Genomic DNA, 23,410 nt, shown 5'->3' with positions numbered 1-23,410 from the left:
AGGGAGCACTGTTCACAAGGGAGCATTCTTGGCGGCCCCATCGGAAAGAAAACAATACAAAAATTAGTTTTTGGCCTTAGAAAATTAATTGTTTTAACTACTCCTTATTACCTTATCCTGAATACATTTCAAACCGACCGCTGTTTTTGAGTGAGGTGCGGGAACGAGTTCTCTGAAGTCATACAGATACAAAAAAACCGGTGTCCTATCCTGTATATCATCTATCGCTGACTACCTACCCCATACCATCGTCACCATCTACGTGGTCGAAACCGCAATTCAGTCCTCTAACTCGAATCCGAGTCCTCCAACAGCCAAGAACACCTTGAGCTCATCAAAGATTGGTGCAAGTGGAGGACAAATCTGAATGAAGCAAAATGTACTCAGCGTACCTTCACATTGAAAAAAAGTTTTGTCCTTCACTTTACATAATCAGCAAAGAGATACCGACATCCATTCAATTCAGATACTTAGGACCATACCTAGACAGCAGACTGACGTGGAATTCCCATACAAGACTTCTGAGACAACAGCTTAACTTGGACAAAAGAAAACAACTTGGACTTGGACAACTGCTAAGACTTCTAGGATCGAGATCCGTTTTGATGGTACATTAAAATAACGGATAAATAATTAATACGGCTTTGCTGCAACCACTTTGGTCATACGACTCTGGGGCTCTGCCAAGCCATCCAACATACAGCGTATCCCACCCTTCTAATCAAAAGACTTCAGGCAACTCATCCAAAGTTCCTTACTACATCACTAACCTCACTATCCACAATGATCTCAACATTTCTTTTTTTCATCGAACTGATCCGTTCCTGATTCCTAAAGTTACGCACTAACCTCTCGATACATAATCCTACTGCTTGAGCCCTCTCTAAACATTTCCATTCCGAGAACGCGACAAGTCGACTTAATCGACGATATCCTCGAGTCCTCATTGAACCGTAATCCCTCACTCTGAGTGCCAGCATTGGCTGGTTTCTCATGGTACGTGTCCTCCTGGTGCAGCGCTGGATTTAGTGTTAGTGCTGTGGCCACGGCCACGTAAAAACATATTATAAAGTTGATATGGATTTGGGTGAATTTAGATCTCAATTGAAAAAAAAAAAAAAATGTTTTACAGGTATTGCTGAAAGCGCGTACAGCGTTCGCAAAAGGGAAATCGAAACCCTACGAATTTAGAAAGCAACAATTGAAGAACATCATTCGCATGTGCGAAGTCCACAGAGATGAGTTTTATCAGGCTTTGAAAGAAGATTTAAACAAGGTAAAAAATACAAAGTCGAATGCACACTTTTTTGTTATCACATTTTACAATTATCTTATTTTCAGAGTGTATTCGAGTCGGCGTTAACAGAAATCGATATTACCATAAACGAAGCGAAAAACGCGCTCAGCAATCTAAAATCATGGATGGAACCATACAGTGTACGTCATGTAATTATTATACTTTCACCTTTTCTGCCTTTACTTTAACTTTTTTCTGGTCAAAACGATAACTTTTAGATTTGGATAACCAATCACCCAGAATAAAAGAAAAAAAAATTGGCATAGATACATGCTATACATACTACACATAGGGTGCCAACCGTGTTTGGTTGTGTCAAAAACTACTCAATCTAGAAAAAAATGTAAACAGTTTTTTGTAGCATAAGATTTATTTTCAAGCATTGCAATAACTACAGTTTCTTTGCATTTCTTAAAGTAAGTTTGACAATAAATTTTTTCAAAAGTTTAACTATTCAATTTTTTCTAGTTTTTGCTGTTAACCAGGCACACTAAGTAAGTTGAAAACCTGTGTAAAACGATCAATATAAATAATCTTTCAACTTGACATAAGTTAGATGTAGATGGGGGTGGGTAATTTAGTGCGCTCTTTAAGAGCTATTGTATCCCCAGTTCTGTTCTTACAGCACACCGGTGGTGTCAATTCTGCTTCTTGGCAGAACCAATCTTCATCAAATTCTCATTCAGTCTGCAGTGTCCTGTTAAAAGGTTTTCCTCCTTCCTTTGATGATTCTGTCGTTTCTTCCCGTCCAAAATTTGCTAGAAGGTTATTCTTAGAATTTTTATATCCAGTATGTGAATTCCACTGTTTCCTCATTTTCATTTCGTTCTTTTATCTAAGGAACTCATTGATAATGTGTATCCCTATGCCACAGATGGGCTCAGGACCTATTGATTGGCATAAACTATTAAACCAAATTTAATCGCCCCTGACGAAACAAGAGCATATGTGGTTTTCTATAGTTGGATATTACATCCGGTGTATCCGATTTTGAAGGGCTTTAATTTTTGCCCTTTAAGAGGACGGCCGAGGTATACAACTTAAACCATTAACAATTTTTTACAACCAAATCGTAAAAACATTTCGTGGTGGCCACCGCTTGCATCGAAGAGAAGTCAGCCATGTCCCACCATGTGACTTTCCTTTTGTTGTTCATCCAACCACCAGAGCGGCAAAATATTTCCTTTTTTTTGGCTGTTCCAAATGATTGCATTATGGAATAGGTGAGAGGAAAACAATTGTGTACCGTGTCTGCAGCTTGAACATTCGAAAGTAGAAAAACAATATTTTTAAAACAAAAAATTAATATTTATATTCCTTTAACATAATTAATATTCGAAATATACCACGCCATTGTCAATAGACTGCATTGTCAATAGTGTGCACTGATTCCCTGATTCTCGAAGGATCTCATTGTCGTGCTTTTATTCGAAAGAAACGCTGAGTTGGAGCGCCTCGGAAAATCGGTAGTGATTGCATGGGTACCTGGACGCGGTCTGGGAGGGAAAGAACATGCAGACGAGGTGGCGAAAGCAGGAACGGTTCACACTCCAGACGGTACTATCGCGATCCGACCCGCCGACGTTTAACAAGAAGTAAAGAATATGTTAAAGAAATGGTGGCGGTGTCATAGCACTGGGTCGTTCGAGAAGCTTTTACGCGTCGAGAGCACGATTGATAGGTGGCCCCCGGAGAATTTAAACTGCAGAAGAAGGATCATCCTCACCCGACTTAGAATGAATGCTTGAAAAAAGCAGTTGACACACGGACTCTTATTTTTAGGCCAAAGCCCGCATATGCCGGCATACAGAGATAGGTTGCTCAATGTCTTCCACACAATTGAAGGGTGTTATTCCTTTATGGAGTAAGTAGGAATGGCGCCCATATAAGAATTGTGCTCGACCACGCGGCGTATCTTTGGGTCCCCTGCTCTTGTTTTTTTAGGAAATAGGGTTATTTTATTATATATAGTTCAGATAGTTTTGGGTATCTAACGTGTGTTGACAGTGAATGTATTTGTTGGAGTGAATGTTTAGTGTAAGAGGGCTGATGGCGGAATATTGCGTACCCCATCGACTCTCAATTAGCTTAGATATATAGTGTAAAGGGTATCAGAGGAATATCGAATATTACACCATCCTGAGTGAAATAGGAAAAAAATGTATTTAAGGATGAGTGAGAGTGTGAATGGGCTTGAATCTAGGAACTACATGCGTTGGGTGCTGCTAGCTGTTGTCAGCACTCGGAGCCCAACCTCGGTGGCTGGACGGATAAGACCGAGGTTTGACCCCGGACTGCCAACACCCGGGGATTCTCGAGGCCTGCCCGTAATTTATTGTAATTAAAAAAACGTGTATTGTTGGTGGACTGCGAGAAGTGATACGCTCAACTCTGCACATGTGCACATTCGGGCTTACATAAATCCAAAAATAGAACATATTACAATCGGAAAGGCCAGCAGGTTCATAATCTCGCAGGTAGCTAAGGGAAATCTCACAACAAATTTATATATTATTTTTATGAGATCGTATCGAACTTTAAATCTAAGTTTAAAGTGTAGACTTTATATTATTAACAAAAATGTAAAGTATGAAAAATGTTATTAAAAATACGCTGATAAGGTGGCAGTAGACAAAAATCAACTTTCAGTTCCGATTTCTAGTCAAGATATTGGATAAAATTTTTAAAAAAGTTTGGAATAATAATTGCAACATTTGACAAGCAAATGACTTATTTCCAGCCTCCGAAAACAATTCTTACCTTGTTAGACGAAGCGGTCATCGTGAACGACCCAAGAGGAGTCGTCTTGATAATCGGGGCGTGGAACTACCCGGTCAACCTGATTCTGATGCCGCTGATCGGCGCGATAGCTGCCGGCAACTGCGTCATCCTGAAACCATCGGAAAACTCTCCGGCGACGTCTAAAGCGTTGACCAAGATAATTCCCCAGTACTTGGACAAAGTGAGACCAAGCTACATTGCTCTGAGGCAGAAGGTTAATGGTGTTCTCGATTTCCAGGATTGCTACCACGTCTTGTTCGGTGGAGTGAAACTCACGGAGAATTTACTGAAACGGAAGTTCGACTACATTTTCTACACCGGATCGAAAAGGGTTGGACAACTGGTGAGAGCCGCTGCGAACGAACACCTGACGCCGGTCACTTTGGAAATGGGCGGGAAAAGGTATTCTAGAAATTTTACATTTTTGGTTTTACTGAAATTGACGAAAATAGAAAAAAATTCTTCTCCAAGTACTGAATCTTGTGCCTTAAGAATACTAACCATCCTGTTGAATAAAAATCGATCCGATTTAACATGGATAAGTTTTTGGACTGGTAGTGCAAATGGAGATTAAAAGCAAAAGAAGGAAATTGTGGAAAACACGAAAGTCCTGTGTCCTCCATTACGACTGCATGACATACCATTGACATAGTACAGAAGTACATAAGAGAGATACTCTTACTCAGACTCGACCTTCGATCCACTTGAATTTGAAAAACAAACCATCAACAAAACACTCGTCTGATGTGCACCTACAGAGTGGTTCGGGGCTACACCTTATTCCAATTCCTCCAATCTAAAACCTTAAGAAAAATCCATATTTGTTTAGTGGCCATAATTGACCATCTTTGTTATTCCAATTAATTATTCTTTTAATGTAAGGTTTTTGTTGAGATGAAAAATGGAAAAAAGAAGGAAAATTCGAACGTTTGTAGGGTGAGATGGGACGTTGCTGACCGAGGGGATCGACGTCACGATAGCTCAAGTGGTTAGAGCAGCGGCGTATTCAGCCGAAGATCGTGGGTTCGAATCCTTCTCATGACGCTAATTTTTCATCTCAACCAAAAACCTTAGATGAAAAGAATAATTAATTACTTAAGAATAATTAATTAACATCCTTAACGTTCCCTTCTTCGTCTTCGACCAAATGCGCGCGCATGCTTGTGAGGACGTGTCATACCAACTAGGGTTGCAGATGACCTCTGAGATGATGTTCTTATTGTTTCTTCCATACTGTTTTGTAGTATAATAAGGTATTGTTCAAATATGTGGTAGTAGGGGGGTAATGTCTTCTATCGCTGTTTCAGCCCAGTTTTTATAGACAAGACTGCGAACATATCGATAGCGGCGAGAAGGATTCTCTGGGGCAAATGCATCAACTCCGGGCAGACTTGCATCGCGCCCGATTACATCCTCTGCTCCAAAGACATCCAATCCAAACTGGTCGAGGAACTTAAAAAAGGCATCGAGGAATTTTTCGGCGAGAAACCGTTGGACTCGAAGGATATCTGCAGTATAATCAACGAAGTCCATTTCAAGTAATGATGTATTCAAAACTCGGACTTCTAGCAGAATGACTTGGGATTTTTTTCTCTTTCAGGCGGCTTTGCTCGTTGCTCAAGGAAGGAACGATCGTCGTGGGTGGCAACATAAGGGAAAAAGACAGAAAGATCGCTCCCACAGTACTAACAGACGTCAAACTCAAAGAATCAGTAATGGAAGATGAGATTTTCGGACCGATTTTGCCCATTTACAACGTCGAAACTGTCGAGGATGCCGTCAACTTTATAAACGAGAGGTAAAGAAATTTTCTATTTTACAGTTTACATACATTTAAGCCCGTCCGTGTTCCTGTTACAGAGATTTACCGTTGGCATGCTATGTATTTTCGCAGGACAAAAAGGTTCAAAAGCAATTCATTACTGGAACCTCCTCCGGTGGGATTTGCATCAACGACACGGTGATTTATGCCATAGGTGGGTCAAGTCTGGTGTATATTCATTGGGGCACACATATTTTTAATCATACCATTTTATTGTAATTTGTAAATCCATTATCCTTGTGAATAATCTTAGATGTAAATAATTATTCAGGTTTAAAAGAAAAACAATTTGTCATATCCAAACAGTAATTGCATAATTGGTAACGACAACAAACGTCTACTAGATTCCCGTGCATTTATGTAACCAAAGTCAAGGACCAAAACGCCTTTCATGGGTCAGATTGCTGCAATTAACATTTTAACCCTTGAGTCGTTTACAACGCAATTCTCCAATACGATGTATTTATTTATATACCATGTTATATATATACATACATACACACACTCACACACACACACACACTCTCTCTCTCTCACACACACCACACACACGCATCCCCCCCCACACACGGCTATCGAACAAGATATATAATTCTACGTTGTTTTGTTGCCATGTTGGATTAAATTTCCAGAAAAGACTCCGTTCAATTACAATTTGTGTTTTTTGAAAATTAACGTCCACTCATTTTCCCTCGTAGATTGCCCGGGAGCATGAGATTAAAATCTAAAATTGAGTAATTGAGTCGGTCGCTTGACTAGCAAGAATGTCTTTTTCTTATTTCATTCCGTGAGGATTTCAAGGCAAAAAAGAATATTAGTTGTTTGACGTCACTTTATTGAAATTTCAAGGAGAGTCTTCTTTTTCGCAGACGGAGCACAGTAGGCAGGATCGTGATATTTGAGGAAATAAAGAAAATCGAACCCTCTATTTAAAAAAATGGCCAAAGTTTGATCTTTATGTTACAACATAAGGGCTCCACACAATTTAAAATGTTTTAATTTTGAACCTACAATTGAACTTTTTAGAAAAACATATTATTTTAACGTTTTTAGTCTTAAGTTGTATCGCAGCGAAAAATTAACACTTTCATTCTCAACACACGATGGAGACACAAAACTATCATTACTATATAAAAAAAAAAAATCCACTTCCTCTAAAAACAGGAACAGGAGACTGATAAACCCCCTACTATACCCTAGAACCACTCTCAATTCCGGTGGCATGCCTACACGCTCTCTATGTGGAACCAAGGCATGACAGGCTTCTATTATGTGGGTCACACCTTTCTCTGGATAAAAAGCACCTATGCGGCTTTGTCCCAAAAGCAGGTGTCCGTGTGTCAACCGTGTATGATCTAGTTGGGTGAGGACGATACTTCCCCTCCGACTCGGATAAAATAAGAGAGTCAGGAAGAGCTTGAGACGTTCAAATGGCTGCATGTTGAAAAATATGAGCGAAAGACCAGAAAAGTACGAAGACCCAGAGGGCGGGCGATGACCTCAGCTGTTTGTCGGCCCTAAACTTCTCATATATTTAGTATTCTATCGCATACAAGTTTGTCTTTTAGACTAGTGATCCTTAAAAAACACATTACCTTTTAAATTCATATCGAAAGGTATCTCTCGTCGTCAGACGAATCCAGCGATTGTAAGTTCCCTCCTTTTTGCCATTTTTCCAATGTTGTGTAATCTATTTGATTCTCGGCGACAAATGAAAAAGAGGAGCGGCGTATTTAGCCGAAGGTCGTGGGTTCGAATCCCGCTCGTGACACTGACTTTTTTATCTCAACCGATACCTTTCATAAATATTAATGAGTTCTAATGAAATTTACAAGGTGTAAACATGAGTTGTTATATGTTTGTAACAAATTGTTCATTCTGTCTGTCTAAGGGATACAAAATCATGAGTGAAATCGATTGTTTCATAAAACATTAATCAGAAGGTCCATTCTTGAAATCTTGATCATCCAATGTTTATCGGTGGAACGAAACCGTTGTCCTTTTGTCCTTTACATCGACCGCCCATGCGAGAGGGGCTTGCAACATTGACGGAAGTTTGAATTGATTTGGCGTTTTTATTAATAGATGGTCCTTTTTGATTACATTTAAGGTTATTTGCTTGGTTTTATACAAAGCTAATCAATATACGTTAATACAATTATTGTAACGCAGTGGTTAAAAAACAAACAAACAAGCTAATTATTTCTCAGTTGTTTTTCACCGGTCCTGACAAGATCTCTCTTAAGATATTTATCGACAATTATTTCCTTTCCAATTGACTAATCACCTTTTTGTCGATTGTGCAATTTTAATATTTTTTCTGTGATTATTTGTGTTATTTAGGGAGGTAATTCTGTAATTAAATAGATTGAACATATCACAACATCAAATTATTATAATTATTACTCTGGGTCGAGTGTGTGACGTCTGGAGAGAAAAAGTAATTTTTTTTTAACCATACATCGATGCTTGAATAGGGTGGTGATGTATATATCTGTATTGTATATTTTATATCTATTCCGTAGTTGACCACCTAAGGTACAATGAAAGGCTACTATTTGGAGCTATCCACTTACGTTAGATTTCATATTAAATATATATCGTGAGAAGAATATTTTTTGTATAGCTAATTAGTTGTGTAACTAATTAGTATTTTTTTTTCCCCTCCTTCCGTGCCCAGTATTTCCTAGGTTGCTTTCTTTTCCAGTCCATCCACACTCGTCGTCCTCCTTATATCATCCAATCCCTCCAATTCAACTCCTCACATCACACCCGTAAAACCCGCTCATCCCCAATCGACCTTATCCTTCCGCAACATACAACCCATACCTTCGAAAGATCCTTTCTGATCCGAGCCCCTAAACTCTGGAACTCCCTTCCCCTATCTATTCGTCACGCTGCCTCCTTCTCCTCATTTAAATCCCATCTTTATAATCACCTCCTCTCCCTCCAAGCAGAGACCTCACGATAACATTTATTATTTTTGTCTTTGTTTAATATACCTCGTAATTTTCTCTTCTGGCCCGCCTTACTGGCATACATTGTGCCACGATTTCTATCTATCTTTTTTTTCCTTTTTTTTTTTTTTTTAATTATGTTACTTCATAGAAGGTTATTATATTTTGTCTCATGTAAATTATTCTAAGGGGACACCAGTCCCAGAATAAAGTTATTTTTCTTCTTCTTCTTCTTATTTTATTGTCTAAAGATTATTGTATTAGCTGTACTGAACGATTAGAATGTGGATAGATTAGATATGCAAAAGTCGAAACAACACATTTTGTGTCTTCCTTGGAAGCTCGAGAATCCCCTCCCAAGGAAAGCTCAAGTAATACAAAATGGTACAGTCATGGGGAAGAAAGTCCCGTGTATGGAGAGGTTTACAAAAGGTGGGTTTACTCAAAGGTCACTCGTCAGTCAGTAGTTGAGTTGACTTTGGTCAGTTGGTCACGAGTCAGTTATAGTTTAGAATTAGTCAATGGTCTGTATGTTTTATGTCAATTCTGTAGTTGACAATCTAAGAAACAAATGAGAGGTTAGCAGCAGTTTCGGATATCGACTTAGTTTTCGCACAATAGTAGAGAGTCAATAACAGATCGAGACGCTCAAAGGGCCGCGGGTTGAAAAATACGCGTGAAAGACCATGAAAAGAAGTGCAGACATGCAGAGGGGCCTGAAGTAGGTCGTGCATAAAATTATTGCTTGGATTTTATTTGAATAGTTGTAAATATAAAAAACAATCCTTGGTTCAAACGGTCTCAATATTGAGAGGTCATGGATTTCAGGTCCGAAGGTTAACCATATTATTAAAAAAATTGAATTATTTTACTAGTGTCTGAAAATTCTTGTCTTAACTTTTGCTAGATCCTATAAAACATTTTTCATGTTATTATTTATTTTAAAAAAATCACCCGTTAACCCGGAGGACTTAATGTCAAGTTTTTACTTTAAAAAAAATGTTACCCCATTTTGCTAATTCGCTAGGTGTTCAACAGCCTAATACTAATTAGTCGCAGTGGCCAATCGACGAAACCTTAGCAGAAAAAAAACATGCGGAGATAGATAAATATATCGAGCAGATAGGACGAAAAATACCTTTACGATCATTTGACGGAAAAAGAAACGACCCGACTCACCTCATGGAAAACCATCAGGAACCATCAACAAAACGGAAAAGCATGAAAATACTCGACGATGTACAAAAAGGACGAAAAGTGAACACACTCGAAAAAATTGAAATATACAAACATAAAACATTCGACACGAAAAAGACAAACATAAATTCACATATTAACAACTCACATCATCAATCAAAGGACCGACAATCGCAATGATAAACCGAAACAAAAAAAGACATGGAAACATACCACCCAGCTCTCATATCCTTATAAAACTTGGCTACTCCCATCATCTAGACCCAACAATGAATATAGCCGAAACGCGACTGACAGTTCAACAGAGGAAAAATTAGATGATCAGTAACGATCAAATACCATCAATAACACTACCTTGATGACAGTTTTTATATCAAACTTATATAAATGGTAAAACAGTAGCTGATACCAATGTGGCTTATTTGACCCTCACTGATGAATTGTAGCCAATTTCCAAAATGTTTTAGTGATCTTTCAAAATGTTCGCCTAAGGTCAGGTAAAAACTAAATACACCCATATCGGAGAGAATCTTGAGGCCCTACTCATACAGGGATACGCAGATCTCGTCTCCAACTACCAGACAACCAAGCAACTGGACGACTCAGTAGCCCATCATCTTATACAGTCATGTCTCGAGTTGCCCCTATTGCCAAGTTACTTCCAATAGAAAATCAGCCAGATTTATATTGCCTGTTTGAGAAGTGCTCTTCATTGTGTCCTCATCCCGTATAAATATCTAGTGATTCTAATAGTAAGAATAGTCTAAGTAGCATGTATGCACACATGTACACATGTGCAGAGTTGAGTTGATCGCTTCTAGCAGTGCACCGACAATTCCAGCTTTTGTCATTTACAACCAATTACTGGCAGGACTCAAGAATCAATCACCCGGTTGTGGGCAGACCGGGGTAAGATCTCGGTCTTGTCCATCCAGCCACATAGATGCTGTCAACAACGAGGCCATTTCAGCACCCAACGCATGAAGTTCCTAAATACAAACCTATTCACACTCTCACTCATCCTTAAATACATTTCCTATTTACACCACATTCACTCAATTAGGATGGTGGAGTTCTCGATATTCCTCCATTACACTTTACACCTATTACAAAACTAACCTAATTGAGGATCGATGGGGGTACTCAATATTCCGCCTTCAGCTCTCTTATACTACACATTCACGCCAATAAATACACTCACTCTCAACACACGTTAGGTACACAAACCTATCACTGCTAAATATAATAAAACAACCCTGTTTCTTCCAAGAATCGGAACAGGGGACCCAAACATTCGCTGCCGTGCTCAAGCTCGATTCTCATATCGGGTGACATTCCTACATGCTCTCTAAATAAAGCCAAAGAATTGCAACCTTCGGTGGACACATCGAGCAACCTTTCCTTGCATGCCGGATTCATTCGCGGACTTGAAAGTACGTTTCCTGTGTCAACCTCTCATGGCCTATTCTCAATCGGGTGAGGTTGACCCTTCTTCTACGTGTCACATCCTTCAGGGGCCACTTATCGACCGTGCTCTTGATATGTTAGAGCTTCTCTGCTTCCCCGGTAATGATGATTATATCATAACGCAATATTATTATAACCCCTTTACAGATCATAAAAATGTGAGAAAGTTGTGGGTAGATTCTTACAGTGAAAAGAATACAAATTTAAGGTTATTCCTATCAACTTGTAATTGTATAATGCCAGAAATTTCTCCACTTCTCCAGCAAATTTTAAATTGAACAATTGTTCATTCATTACAGTATGCAAGCAACTGAGAGACGTAAGACTTGGAGCCAGCATGTTGGGTCGCCTAGTACGTACACATGGTACGGATTGCCATGTTATAAAAATATTTGTGCAAACTTCCAAAGGTTAGATTACTTTTGCTCCAGCATTTCTTTACATCGCTAGAGGATTTACTTTTCAGTTGGCTGCGGCTGGACAAACGTTACTGGTCGTAGGAAAATCTACAGGATATGGATAAATTTCGACTTAGCAAGTCTTTTTGAATTCAAAGAAATGTCATCGTACAGATTCGAGTCTCTACTAATGGATATTGGGTGATGTTGATGATGATGAAAGGAGACTTGGAATGGGGGGGGGGTTGTTTCTTAAGCACTGCAGCCTTCTGGCTTACTATACTTTCCTAGTTCCTTAGTTCAATCTATCGACTCGATCCTTCTTTTAAGGCGAACTAGGTTATTGACTGTCGTTGCTACAATTTCTTTCCCTGGGTTTTCTTTGCATCCCAGGTTATGTCTCCATTGAGTGGTTGCCTCTCATTCGACGATGATATGTGTGGCTGTTTATTCGTCCTCACTGCATATCCTACAAATGCGGTTATCATTAAATATATATCAGATGGCAGTGAGGCAGTGACACGTAAATAGTCCTATCATTCCTACGAGTTTTGCCCTGTCTGACTGTAGCAGTGAGTTTGCCAGTCTTGGTGAGGGTTGTTTTATCATAAGTTTATTGTGTCTAGCACCCGTAGAGTTTATCCACGTCTCCTTTTTTCTTTTTTTGCATCCATTCTATGATGGAGAATTCTGTGTTTGTTTTTGTTATCCCAAGAATAAGTTCAGGGCCTAAATATGGTCTTGCAGATCCTTCTCGACCAGGATAAAGATAGGACCACTAATAGAAAATCTTTACGAGAAAAGGAATAGCACTTTTGGCAAAACAAGTGGCTGGAAAGTGGTAAGTTCCACACAGTAGATGGTGGTATAAGTGGTGCACCGTTTTGTCCCCCTGGCCGCTGAGTATCTTAGTCGTCCAGAGACTTGAATATCCCTGGGGAGTAGGGCCTGACTGTCCTGCAAGACTGCGCCAGTTCGCCTCAAAACTACTTAAACCAACTTATGATTACTGCCTGTGGACTTAATGGAAAACCGTGGCGTATCGTCTCAATTCCTTTCCTTTGAAAGTTTACCCAATGACGTTATTCTGACGGAACGGATAAATTATGTCATTGAATTACCCAAACTGGGATGGCCCTTCCGCTTCTTACGTAGTTTCGGAAGTCCGGCTAAATATCAGTTAGCAAACGCCGAGTTGTCGGTCAGGTGGAGCATGAAATTTCTTCGGAATCTTTAGTTACAATTTAATATACTGTTATTACCTCTACTTGCACGCTTCGAAAGCCACGTTGGTGCTCTCGTTCACTTGTGAAAATGTTCGAGTTTGAATGATTATTAGTAATTTATGCGCTTTTTCTCTCTTTGCAGTAAATTCCCTGCCGTTCGGCGGAGTCGGAGCTAGTGGGATTGGCGCATACCATGGCAAATACACATTTGACACGTTCACCCACAAAAAGAGTTGCGTCGTGAAGGGCTACAACGCCGTTTTGGATCGTATATGGAGGTATGAATCAAAAAAAATATCCAAATGCAATGTTAATTAATACATTACATACATTGTACAAATACAATTGTTATATTAAGTTATTCTAAACCGAAAAGAAAGGATCGTGCTAACCCGATTGAGGATCGACCATACCCGACTGTCAACGGACACCCGCTTTTGGGTGAAAATCCGTAGGTGTCCGCTTGTAGAGAAAGGTCGCTCAATGTGTTACACTTAGCCTCGATGAGGGCCAGGACTTGTCTCCTTATGAGAAGCGAGTAGGCCCAGCACCGGAGATAAAAACAGTCCTTGGGCACGATTGTTAATGGAAACGGGGGTGTTTCCCGATATTTAATCTCTAAATATTGTTTGTATAAATAGTAGTAGCATATATTTTTGTTAAACAATTTGTATGAATGTGGTTGTGCGTTTGCATGAATGAGTAAGTGAGAAAGCTGATGTCGGATTATTGCGTACCTCTCGGCCCTAAGAGTACATTGACGGCAGATACGATTCGATTGTCGGTAGCTTCCAGTAGAAAATAAATATTGTTTCAACGGCAACGTCTAGATCTGACACTCTCTGAAACTAGACCTTATTTAGTGAACATTTTGATTTGTTTAGATGAAATCGGTAAAAAATTGGGGGATATATCTTAAACTTTAGATTTTCGAAGGAAAAAAAAATTGGCCAAACTTTAGCTACTTTATTTTATTATTAGTTATTACCTTGTTGTATTTTTTAATGTTGAATGCAAATGGGCCTAAAAAGGATTTTGTAAAAAGACCCATATAAAAAAAAATGCCGTCAGGATTCATTACCCCCACACGGAGCTTTTTGGGCCATCAATATTCAAATAGTTCGGACACTTAATTGGTCAAAGTTGAGATAAAAGTGGTACTCTATTCACCATTAGGATTTTTTTCTACATTCTTGTACTCTGGGGAATTGAATATGGGGCCATATGTGTTTTATATTCCTATCGGATGTTAATTTATAGGAATGATTGTAATTTATTAGAGTGAATATCGAATACTCTGGAGTGAGTGTGTGACGTCTGGAGAGAAAAAGTAAGTGAGAATGGAGTGGGTTCAACTCCACCCCGAGGAATTTCGAGTACTTTGGGGGAGAGAGTGAATGTGACCATACATCTATGTTTGTATAGGGTGGTGATGTATATATCTATATTGTATATTTTCTATCTATTCTGTATTTGACCACCTGAGGTACAATGAAAGGTTACTATTTGAGGATATCTACTTAGTTTTATATGAAAGTAGAGTCAGTGGCTTATTTAGACGCTCAAATGCTGGAAAACATGCTAGAAAGACCAGGAAAATAAGTCAATACGCAGATGGCCGGCGATGACATCAGCGGTTTGTCGTTTTTTAAATTTTTTTTATTTATTTCCCACCTTCCTATTATTCTATACTTTTACTGAAATATATCCATCTGAATGATTATCACCGGATAGAGCGTGACAAAAGGTGAACAGAGCATGTTTTCGCTAAAACGGATACTCAATTGCCCGACAAATATTTTTGAATATTTGGTTTGCGTTCGCGTAATGGCAGAAAATCTATTCTCTCATAGGTTTTGAACACGGATGTGAAAAAAATATAGTTGAACAATAGATTAATTGTTATGTCTTGTTTCAGGATACGCTACCCACCGTACACGACGAAAAAACATCGTCTGTTGGCACACTTCTTGGGAATGAGGATGACCTTCTGTGGACCGCTGTTCGTAAACTCGATTGTTTTCATATTCGGACTCATCGTAGGACAACTGGGAATACTTCTCTACAAGCGATTCTCGGAGTGATTTTCATTATTTAGACGGGATAATTTAAGGTTACATCTAATAAATGTACACTGTTAGGAATCAAGGTTTGTATTGCACTAGTCAGCTGAGTTATGGTTCTTGAGTAAATAGTTTAACTTAGAGAGGGAGTTCATGTTGCATTAAAATCTATACTATGTAATATCTATATTATATAAATAAATATGCATAAAATATAAATGCTCGAGAGTACTACTGTATTTACTACATGTTTCAAAAATTAATCAACCTAGAACAATCTATTTTAATATTTCTTTTTAAGCGCAAGCACTACTTTCAAACATACATTTGATATTCGGGGTGTGTAATATGCTGCTTCTTTTGAGAGCTATTGTATCCAACGTTCTGTTCCTATAGCACATCTTAAACCCTAGTTCATCAAGAAATTTAGTAGGCCCTGTCTCGGTAGTTCATTTTCTTCTACGGTTCTACATCCCAAAAAAATTCCTCCTGCGGGCAATTAGTAGGTGGTAGCACCACAGTTTGTTAGTAGGTGGGCTGGCCTCTCCTCAGCTTCTTTGCAGAATTTGCACGTGCCTTATTGGATTATACCAATCTTATTCAAATACCAAGTCTGCAGTGCCCTGTTAAGAACCTTGTTAGTTTTCGATATTTTTTCATTCTTCCTTTAATGCATTTTGTTCTTTTTTCCTTCCAAAACTTGCTAGAAGTTTCTTGGGTTATTTGCGTCCAATGAGTGAATTCCACAGACATGCCACAAAACCTTCCGCATGTCGACCTGAGTAGATCTGTTGTGCTCCTCCATTTTTTAAACTCACTGGCCAGCTTCAGGTCAACCTCAGTTGTAAGGTGTAGGATCTTGTTTGCGGGTTTTCCACTCCTGGTTGCAAGAATCTACACCTACATAGACCCTCAAGAAACATAGAATGTGTTCTACGGTCTCCTCTTCTTCCTGGCGATATCTGCACAGTATTTCTTCTGTACTCCTATTCAGTGCATGTGCCTTCTCACACGGCAGTGCCCTGTCAGGAGCCCTACCTGAATCCTGATTTTATTGCGGGTACCTTCCAGTTAATTCCTTTGTAAGTCATTCTGATGGCCCGTCTATGAATCTTTTCCCAAGCCTTATACCTGGGGTGTTCCTCCACCAAGTTTTGAACTCATTCAGGATCCATTTTTGGGTGTATTTTTTTCTGGCAAGGTGCTAGGCTTCGAGGCTTAGAGAATTCACATTGGCTCATTTCAACATGTTCACTTTCTCATTCTGTACCGAATCCCCGGGGATCCAAGTGGTCATTGGTGTCACTGACCTCTGCCAGGTATTCAATACAATTCCAAACGCTTTTTGCCTTTACCTTGCATGAGTCTACGTCCTTAATTACCGCCTGGCTGTCTAGAAAAAGGCTATCTTCCTGGAATATGTACCTAGTCTTTTTGTTTTGGTGCAGTGTTCAGTTGCTATGATTTAAGATTGAAAAACTGTAGCATGTTTACCTAAGTTTAAAGACCGTTCAGTCTTAACATTCACCCTGAGGACTTCAACTCCCGTGCCTCAATTTTTGAGAGGATGGGTACCTGACCATTTCTTAAAACCCTATTTAATTCCTAACATAACCATACCAAAATGTTTGAGTGTGTTGTTTAAAAAGAACGACTATTTTTCTGGGTCTGCCTATCATAGAAATATTTCGGCTTAGTGCTGCTTAAAGAGTTGCAAGGTGTAATATACACAAAAATGATTCGGAGACGTGACCGGTCCCAGTTATTTCACTAGTGCTATAAAAAAATTAAAATATTCTCGTTATCTTATCGGTCCAAAATTGTGGAATGACGTTATTGCGACACTCACCTTGAATATGCTTACAGTGAATCGATAGGTGTTGAGAAATCCGGGATTTTCAAAAGGAAAGATCCCCCTAGGGAATGACACAAAAAAGCTAAGTCGCCAAACGTGAAAAATTTAGGCGTGAAAAAGCACGGGAGTTTTAAAAAACACAGCGTGCGCCCGCTTAAGGACACGTTTCAGATATCTTACCTATTTCTGTGTAAAGGCTAAGGACATTCAAGGACGCCGGTACGAATATCTCAGCCCGCCGACCTTGTAACAGTGAAAGTGGGAATTAGAGGATAATCGTAATCCATTTTTTGTACTCTTGCCCACTCCAGGTTTACTTTCCAACTTGAAAAGTGGAATGAAGCCCGATGAGCTAGGGGTTTGCCAGCGGCATTCGGAAGGAAGGGATTAGTCATCCAGTTGAAGAACGGTCAAGTTCATATTTACGAGTATCATAATTAAAAATCAATAATTTTCAAACAGTAATCGTTACAGGAAATAAAAAGGTTATTTCGAAATGTACATACATTTATCAAAGCACACAACAGAAATTTCAGGGGACACTGATTTGATTAAACGAGCAATTAATTAGCTATTGCTTTACTCACTAGGTCAGCTGAGATCGAGGCAAGCTTCTTTTTTATATGGAGAACCTTAATCCGTTTTAAAGCAAGGTATGGCGACATTGGGTGCTACCATTTCAAGGTGCTATCAGTTCGAACGAGAGGGACATTTCCACGCCGGACAGCTAGTTGTAGCAGAATTTCTAAAAATGTTGTACCTTGGTAATAAATTCTTGTGGGTGTTATTATGCCGTTCGTGTTCAGGGCCAAGTTTTATTGCGCAGCCAATGCACATCAGCCAATTTATTTTCTTGTTTTTTTTTCTTTTCTCGAACACGTCGCCTCCTTCCAAATTTGTACGCATTTTGCTGAATTCCCTCAGCACTAATTTTAATATTTAGTAGTTCCTCATAAAATGTCGTATAGGGGGTGTACGGCCGACTCTCATCATACTGGTCCACCTTTCTTCGCCGTTTTGGTCAGTCAGACGCGTTTCGCTATTTCTCCATCCTCTAAGGGCCCAATTACAAATTTTTAACGGTTTTCTGACAAAATTATTGAATTGATTGTCTTTAGGGCTGTGTGTGGATTTATGACGTACCTAGTGCTCCAGACTGTGTCGGTCATCCATGGGACATCATCGCCATCCTGCTGGAGGGTTCATAGGAAGAGTAAGATAGGATAAAAGAAGAAGAAAATAAATTTTATTCTGGGGCTTTCGGCTTTCGTAAATAATTTCTTTCAATTACTTAATCTTTTTATGTAAGGTTTGGGCTGAAATGAAAAAGTTAGTGCCACGAGCGGGATTCGAACCATGACCTTCGGTTAAATAAGCTGCTGCTGCTCTATCACTTGAGCTATCCTGTCAAGTATCGTGTATAAGTATCACAATTTTAGAGCAGCAGCGTTTTTAGCCGAAGGTCTTGGGTTCGAATCCCGCTCATGGCACTATCTTTTTCATTTCAACCAAAACCTTACATAAAAAAATTAAGTAATTGAAAGAAGTAATTTGTTCAATGGACCAATAAATATAATGTATGTAAATAATGATTAAATGTAATAGCATAAAAATAAATGAAACATATTAAATTAAACACGAAGGGGAGAATTTAACAGAAAATCATCCTCGGTTTAAATTGTAGGGGCACGCGGTATTCAAAAAGACGGGACATAAAGTTGAAAAGAGTTGAGGCTCAGCGAAAGGAATTAGATAGGGAATTCTTCGGTTGTAGGAAGAGATAAGAATGGAGAGACTAAAACCGGTGGATTTGTATTAGAGGGGTTAGAAATCATATGATGTCAAAGGCTTTAGAAAATCAAGAAGGACAAGAATAATAATTTTACCTGGGTCCATATAAACATCGGTAGTTATTTTTAAAATAGCCGAATTAATTGAGAAGCCAGATTGAAGAGGTACAAGTAAGTTTAAGGATTCTAACTAATTGAATATTTGAGAGTTAACTAATTTTTGAAGATTATAAAATAGATAGGATATATTATCTATTAATTGAATAGGGTGAGGAAATAATCTGGATGGAATTTGAGGTATCGGGCAAGGTCACGTACGTAGTGATGTTTAGGTCGGTGTGAATGGTATGTTTACTGACATAGAAGGGGGCATTTAAGTACGAACCAAGTTTGAATTGAAAGGATTGAATACGATAGTGGTTGGCGTTCTTTGCTGTCCCGATTATACCTTTTACAATCTGCTCATTTTAGTTGAGTGTGTGGTTCAATTAACCGTTCGTCTAGGCATAAACATAAGTAACGCGTATGGTTTGAATGGAATATTAATTCTGCTATAGCAGTCTGTAGGAAGAGTTTTGTTTAAAGTGTCAACAGATGGAATTTGTTTTCGTTGAAATTGGTTCTCCAAGCGTGACGCCGTGGTTCCAGGCTGTTGGAAAGAGCTGGAGGCTATGACAGGATCAGCCTTGTCATAGTCGAATACCAAGGTTTTGCGGTAAAGGGCAAGGTCTGTGTAGAAGGTATAGGAGGTATAAGGTATAGAAGATATAGTGTAATGGTACCAGTACACTTCCTTGAGGAACACCAGCGTTGTTAGCATAAAGTTGTTGTTCATGACCTTACTTTTTACCTTGTTGATGAACTTTACAATATCGGTCGGAGGTACTAAGTAAAAGAAAGTACTCTCTTAATTTTCCACAGCAGGTTCAAGTGCCCTACACATTCAAATGCTTGAACGATGTTCAGAAAACCAGGGCAGTACAGCTTCAACTAAAAAGTGGTAGTAATGGGTCTACAGCGCGAACGGCCCGGTGTGTGGTGGAGTGGGAGTGGTGGAAGTAGAAAGAATGTGAGAAGGTAGTTCATTGTACACTAGATAGGTCATTGGTCGAAAAGTCCGAGTTGTACGTTTGGAAAAAGATTGAAGTATAGAGGCGAGAGTTTTTTTGTAAAGTGTAAATGTGTAGATTAGTATTTAGCTCCTATATTATTCACTGGCAGAGCCAGGATTTGCGTGTGTGTAAATGATTTTGTAATTTTCGTAAAGCTGTAACGGCATCTTTATTGGAGATGAAGATTGGTGTGTCGGCAAAAGTGAAGTGCGAATTCTGTAGTGGAGAACGAGTACGCTACCCAGCGTGATACCAGCCAAAATCGTATAAATGAGTGAATAAGTGTTTTGGACAATTTAAAAGTGACACTTTGTAAATTTGAGTATAAGATATGAGGTGGTTCGTGGCTGCTCTTGATCTTCCACAGAAGCATTTAATGACTTATATTCAGAGATACCTCAACCGGTGGCAATGGTGTCTACAACAAGATGAAGGATAGTCGACCAATCTCCGAAAGCAGAAATGATTTTCTAGAATCGAATAGATAAATATAGATTGTCGGTGTACGAGGTGTACTGTAAGAGCAAATAAGGTGAGTTGGTTTACCTGACGAGTACCGCGGAAGGCTCCTAGGCATTGAGTAAATAAACGATCGTATTTCGTCAAGTGAAATCCCATTCTTCAACAAGAGCGCGGTTTGAAGCTGTTCAACGTTTGTTCGCTTAACGCGAAGTTGTCCACAATAAATGAATCGAATAGGACTATAGTTTCCAAAAGAACTTCCTCAGTGTACCTTAGAGCAGCCAAAGATCCATTCTGTATGACAATCAGTTCGGTACAAGCATGGACGTCGATTCCACCCCATATTATAACAGGCCATCTTTGAAAAGGACTCTCGCTTGGAACACGAAGCAAATTGTTCACCACGTCTTTTCCTTTGCCACAAACCAAAGCGGCATTCATCTTTGAAGAGAGCAGCCTCTGAAACCAGTGAATAGTCGCTTTTCTACTCGACGCCTCTCCAGTCCACCTTTGTACCGTAGAGAATGAATGGAACGCACATTGCGATGCGACGCAGCACATAAGTTGAGAGACAGTAGCACTGTTGCAGTGGTACAGATTTCACGTGTTGGGGTCGTGTTGTACTTTGCATTGTGGGATATCATTCTTTTCCATGATGGACGTTCTGTTCCGTCTGTTTTCAACGATTTTGTTATAGAATACCGAATAAGGACTCACGCCTGGAACATGAAGCGAGGCAAGCAGTCCCCCATTGTTCAAATGTGCAAGCGAGGTGCTGATTTGCGACTACTCTTTCTACTCGATGCTTCACCAGCAGTAGAGCAACTGATGCGGGCCTAGAGACTAGGCTTGTATCACAAAGCTTTCTGATGACTGTTTTTAGAGCTAAGTCTGTCGTTGGCGCGAGATCTTCTCGACTTAAAAGCAAATTTTTAAGAAAAAATCCGGTTTTTGTCTTACAGTGTATATTTAACTATGTTTTAACATGCCTATCGTATCAGATCTGAATCTGATCTATTTGAGCCTAGGCTTTCCTGGGAAATAGATTGTCTCTAAAATTCTTTCACAAATCCAAATTAACGAAACCTGCTTGTTTACGTAAGTTAACAGCCTAATCGAATTGCTAAATATGCCATGAGGCTCGCATAGTGTGCCTTTGTTTATAGGGCAGCCAATTTAAGAATTCACATGTTATTTAAGTTCCCCTTTAATAGATGTTTGAAAGGTGCCGAGTGGTATTTCATCACCAGCCGAACGAACAGCTCCATGGCGGTGAAGTTTGTATAAAATGACAAAAAGGTTGGAACAATTTGAATTACAATTAACGAACGCGTTTAAGTTTCAACTTTTACCTCGAAAATGTTGCAAATTACGTTTCAATTTTTTTTTAACCAAAAGAAATGTTTAAAAATATAAGATCCGTTGGATAGAATTTGTCCTGTTGTAACGATAGATCCGTCTGTCAATTGTTCGTTCAGTCGTTGAACTGTGTGAGATTTCTGATTACTATTGATCATTTTCGGAAAACAACATACAATAAACCTTTCATCGTAATGTTCTTGATCGTTTTATTCACGCGAATGGCCTGTTTTAAACTATTAGACGCCTGAATGAAATCGGATGATAAACCCTCGGATAAAAATGTAATTTTCTGAGCATTTTCCCGTGAGATTAAAAAAAAAATCCAGCGGGAATTTTTATTAATTGCGTATTGTTTTCTACATTCTAATAAGCTTTCGAAAAGACTCGTCAGTGTTTATTCGAACATTTTGGGACGTTTTCAACTGACAATTGACTCATGTGTTGATCATTAGTCGCACAATTAAAAAGACATGATGGTCGGATAGAAAGTTTCTCTCGACCCATGTTTGTATATATAATTTCATATACATTACAAGTAAAAAAAAACATCGACATGGCAATAGTCCTTTGACCGTCTATCAGAATCACTGTGCCCAAGAAAGGTAAGCACAAACAATAAACGATTATATAAATTAATACTACATGCAAAATAAAAAATATTATAATAGCTGAGGATTGGGCATTCACAACAGAGTGGAAACAGCTTTCAGATTCGTCCAAATTACGTAATTAACACTTGACGTTTACTCCATTAGCCACGGTTCAAATTCATCATTTCATTCCGTAACGTAATAATAATCCATTATACCAAATTACTTCTTTCAATTACTTTATCTTTTTACGTAATGTTTTGGTCGAAATGGAAAAAAGCTAGGGTCACGAGCGGGATTCGAACCCACGACCTTCGGCTAAATACGCCGCTGCCCTAACCACTTGAGCTATCGTGACTTCGATCCATTCGGAAAAATAGCAAAAAGAGGGAAAATTCGAAAGGTTGTAGGTTGAGATGGGGAGTTGTCCGGTGGATCAAAAACATGATAGCTCAAGTGGTTAGAGTAGGTCATATTTAGCCGAAGGTCGTGGGTTCGAATCCCGCTCGTGACACTAGCTTTTTAATTTCGACCGAAACCTTAATTAAAAAGATTAAGTACTTAATAATAATAATAATAATAATAATAATGTTTTATTTAACTATAAAGAAATACAATTAAAAAAAGGGGATAAAACATTAATAATATCCGGTGGTTATGTTCACTCCTCGTATTTTCTCTCTGTACTTAATAATTAGTTTTTTGCAATTAAACTTGTAACTTTAAGTCTTCCGCTATGTAATTTACTAATATATGTTTTTAATTGGTTCTATTGACCAATTATTATGCAAAGCTTAGTAGAGTTAAAAATGCTGTGTCACCAGCTGACTCGACCTCGCGTCCTACGGATCACTACCCCCGGCGATTCTTGAGCTACCGTGACTTGTACTTAGAAACCAACTAATAATCTCAAGTACTCACTCTTTTTTTGTGTTAATGGCATCTAATATGTATATCAATACAGTCAGTTGCTCTCTCCACTTGTGACTCAAAATACTTGGTTACATTAAGTTACAATAATAATGTTCGCG

General features: G+C 38.9%; 1 protein-coding gene across 6 annotated transcripts in view; it reads left to right on the top strand.

Moving 5' to 3' along the window:
• Nucleotides 1-15,451, top strand: part of LOC106663326 (aldehyde dehydrogenase family 3 member B1-like) — a 30,118-nt gene extending 14,667 nt beyond the window's left edge. For 3 of the 6 annotated variants that reach the window (XM_024224823.1, XM_024224825.1, XM_024224824.1), the window contains 9 exons: nucleotides 1,133-1,276; nucleotides 1,342-1,446; nucleotides 4,038-4,259; nucleotides 4,317-4,480; nucleotides 5,386-5,616; nucleotides 5,679-5,876; nucleotides 5,939-6,054; nucleotides 13,288-13,423; nucleotides 15,064-15,451. In XM_024224823.1, coding sequence (XP_024080591.1) covers nucleotides 1,133-1,276; nucleotides 1,342-1,446; nucleotides 4,038-4,259; nucleotides 4,317-4,480; nucleotides 5,386-5,616; nucleotides 5,679-5,876; nucleotides 5,939-6,054; nucleotides 13,288-13,423; nucleotides 15,064-15,229 — 1,482 coding nt within the window. In that variant the 3' untranslated portion in view covers nucleotides 15,230-15,451. The remainder of the gene's footprint in view (nucleotides 1-1,132; nucleotides 1,277-1,341; nucleotides 1,447-4,037; nucleotides 4,260-4,316; nucleotides 4,481-5,385; nucleotides 5,617-5,678; nucleotides 5,877-5,938; nucleotides 6,055-13,287; nucleotides 13,424-15,063) is intronic. The other 3 variants (XM_014388078.2, XM_014388079.2, XR_002909838.1) reach the window with 2 other exon arrangements.
• Nucleotides 15,452-23,410: the final 7,959 nt, after the last annotated feature.

This window comes from Cimex lectularius, unplaced genomic scaffold (genome assembly GCF_000648675.2).
Source record: "Cimex lectularius strain Harlan isolate CLEC.00 unplaced genomic scaffold, Clec_2.1 scaffold78, whole genome shotgun sequence".
Classification (NCBI taxonomy): domain Eukaryota; kingdom Metazoa; phylum Arthropoda; class Insecta; order Hemiptera; family Cimicidae; genus Cimex; species Cimex lectularius.
Note: the sequence above shows the minus strand (reverse complement) of the source record. Positions and strands in the feature narration are given on the sequence as shown.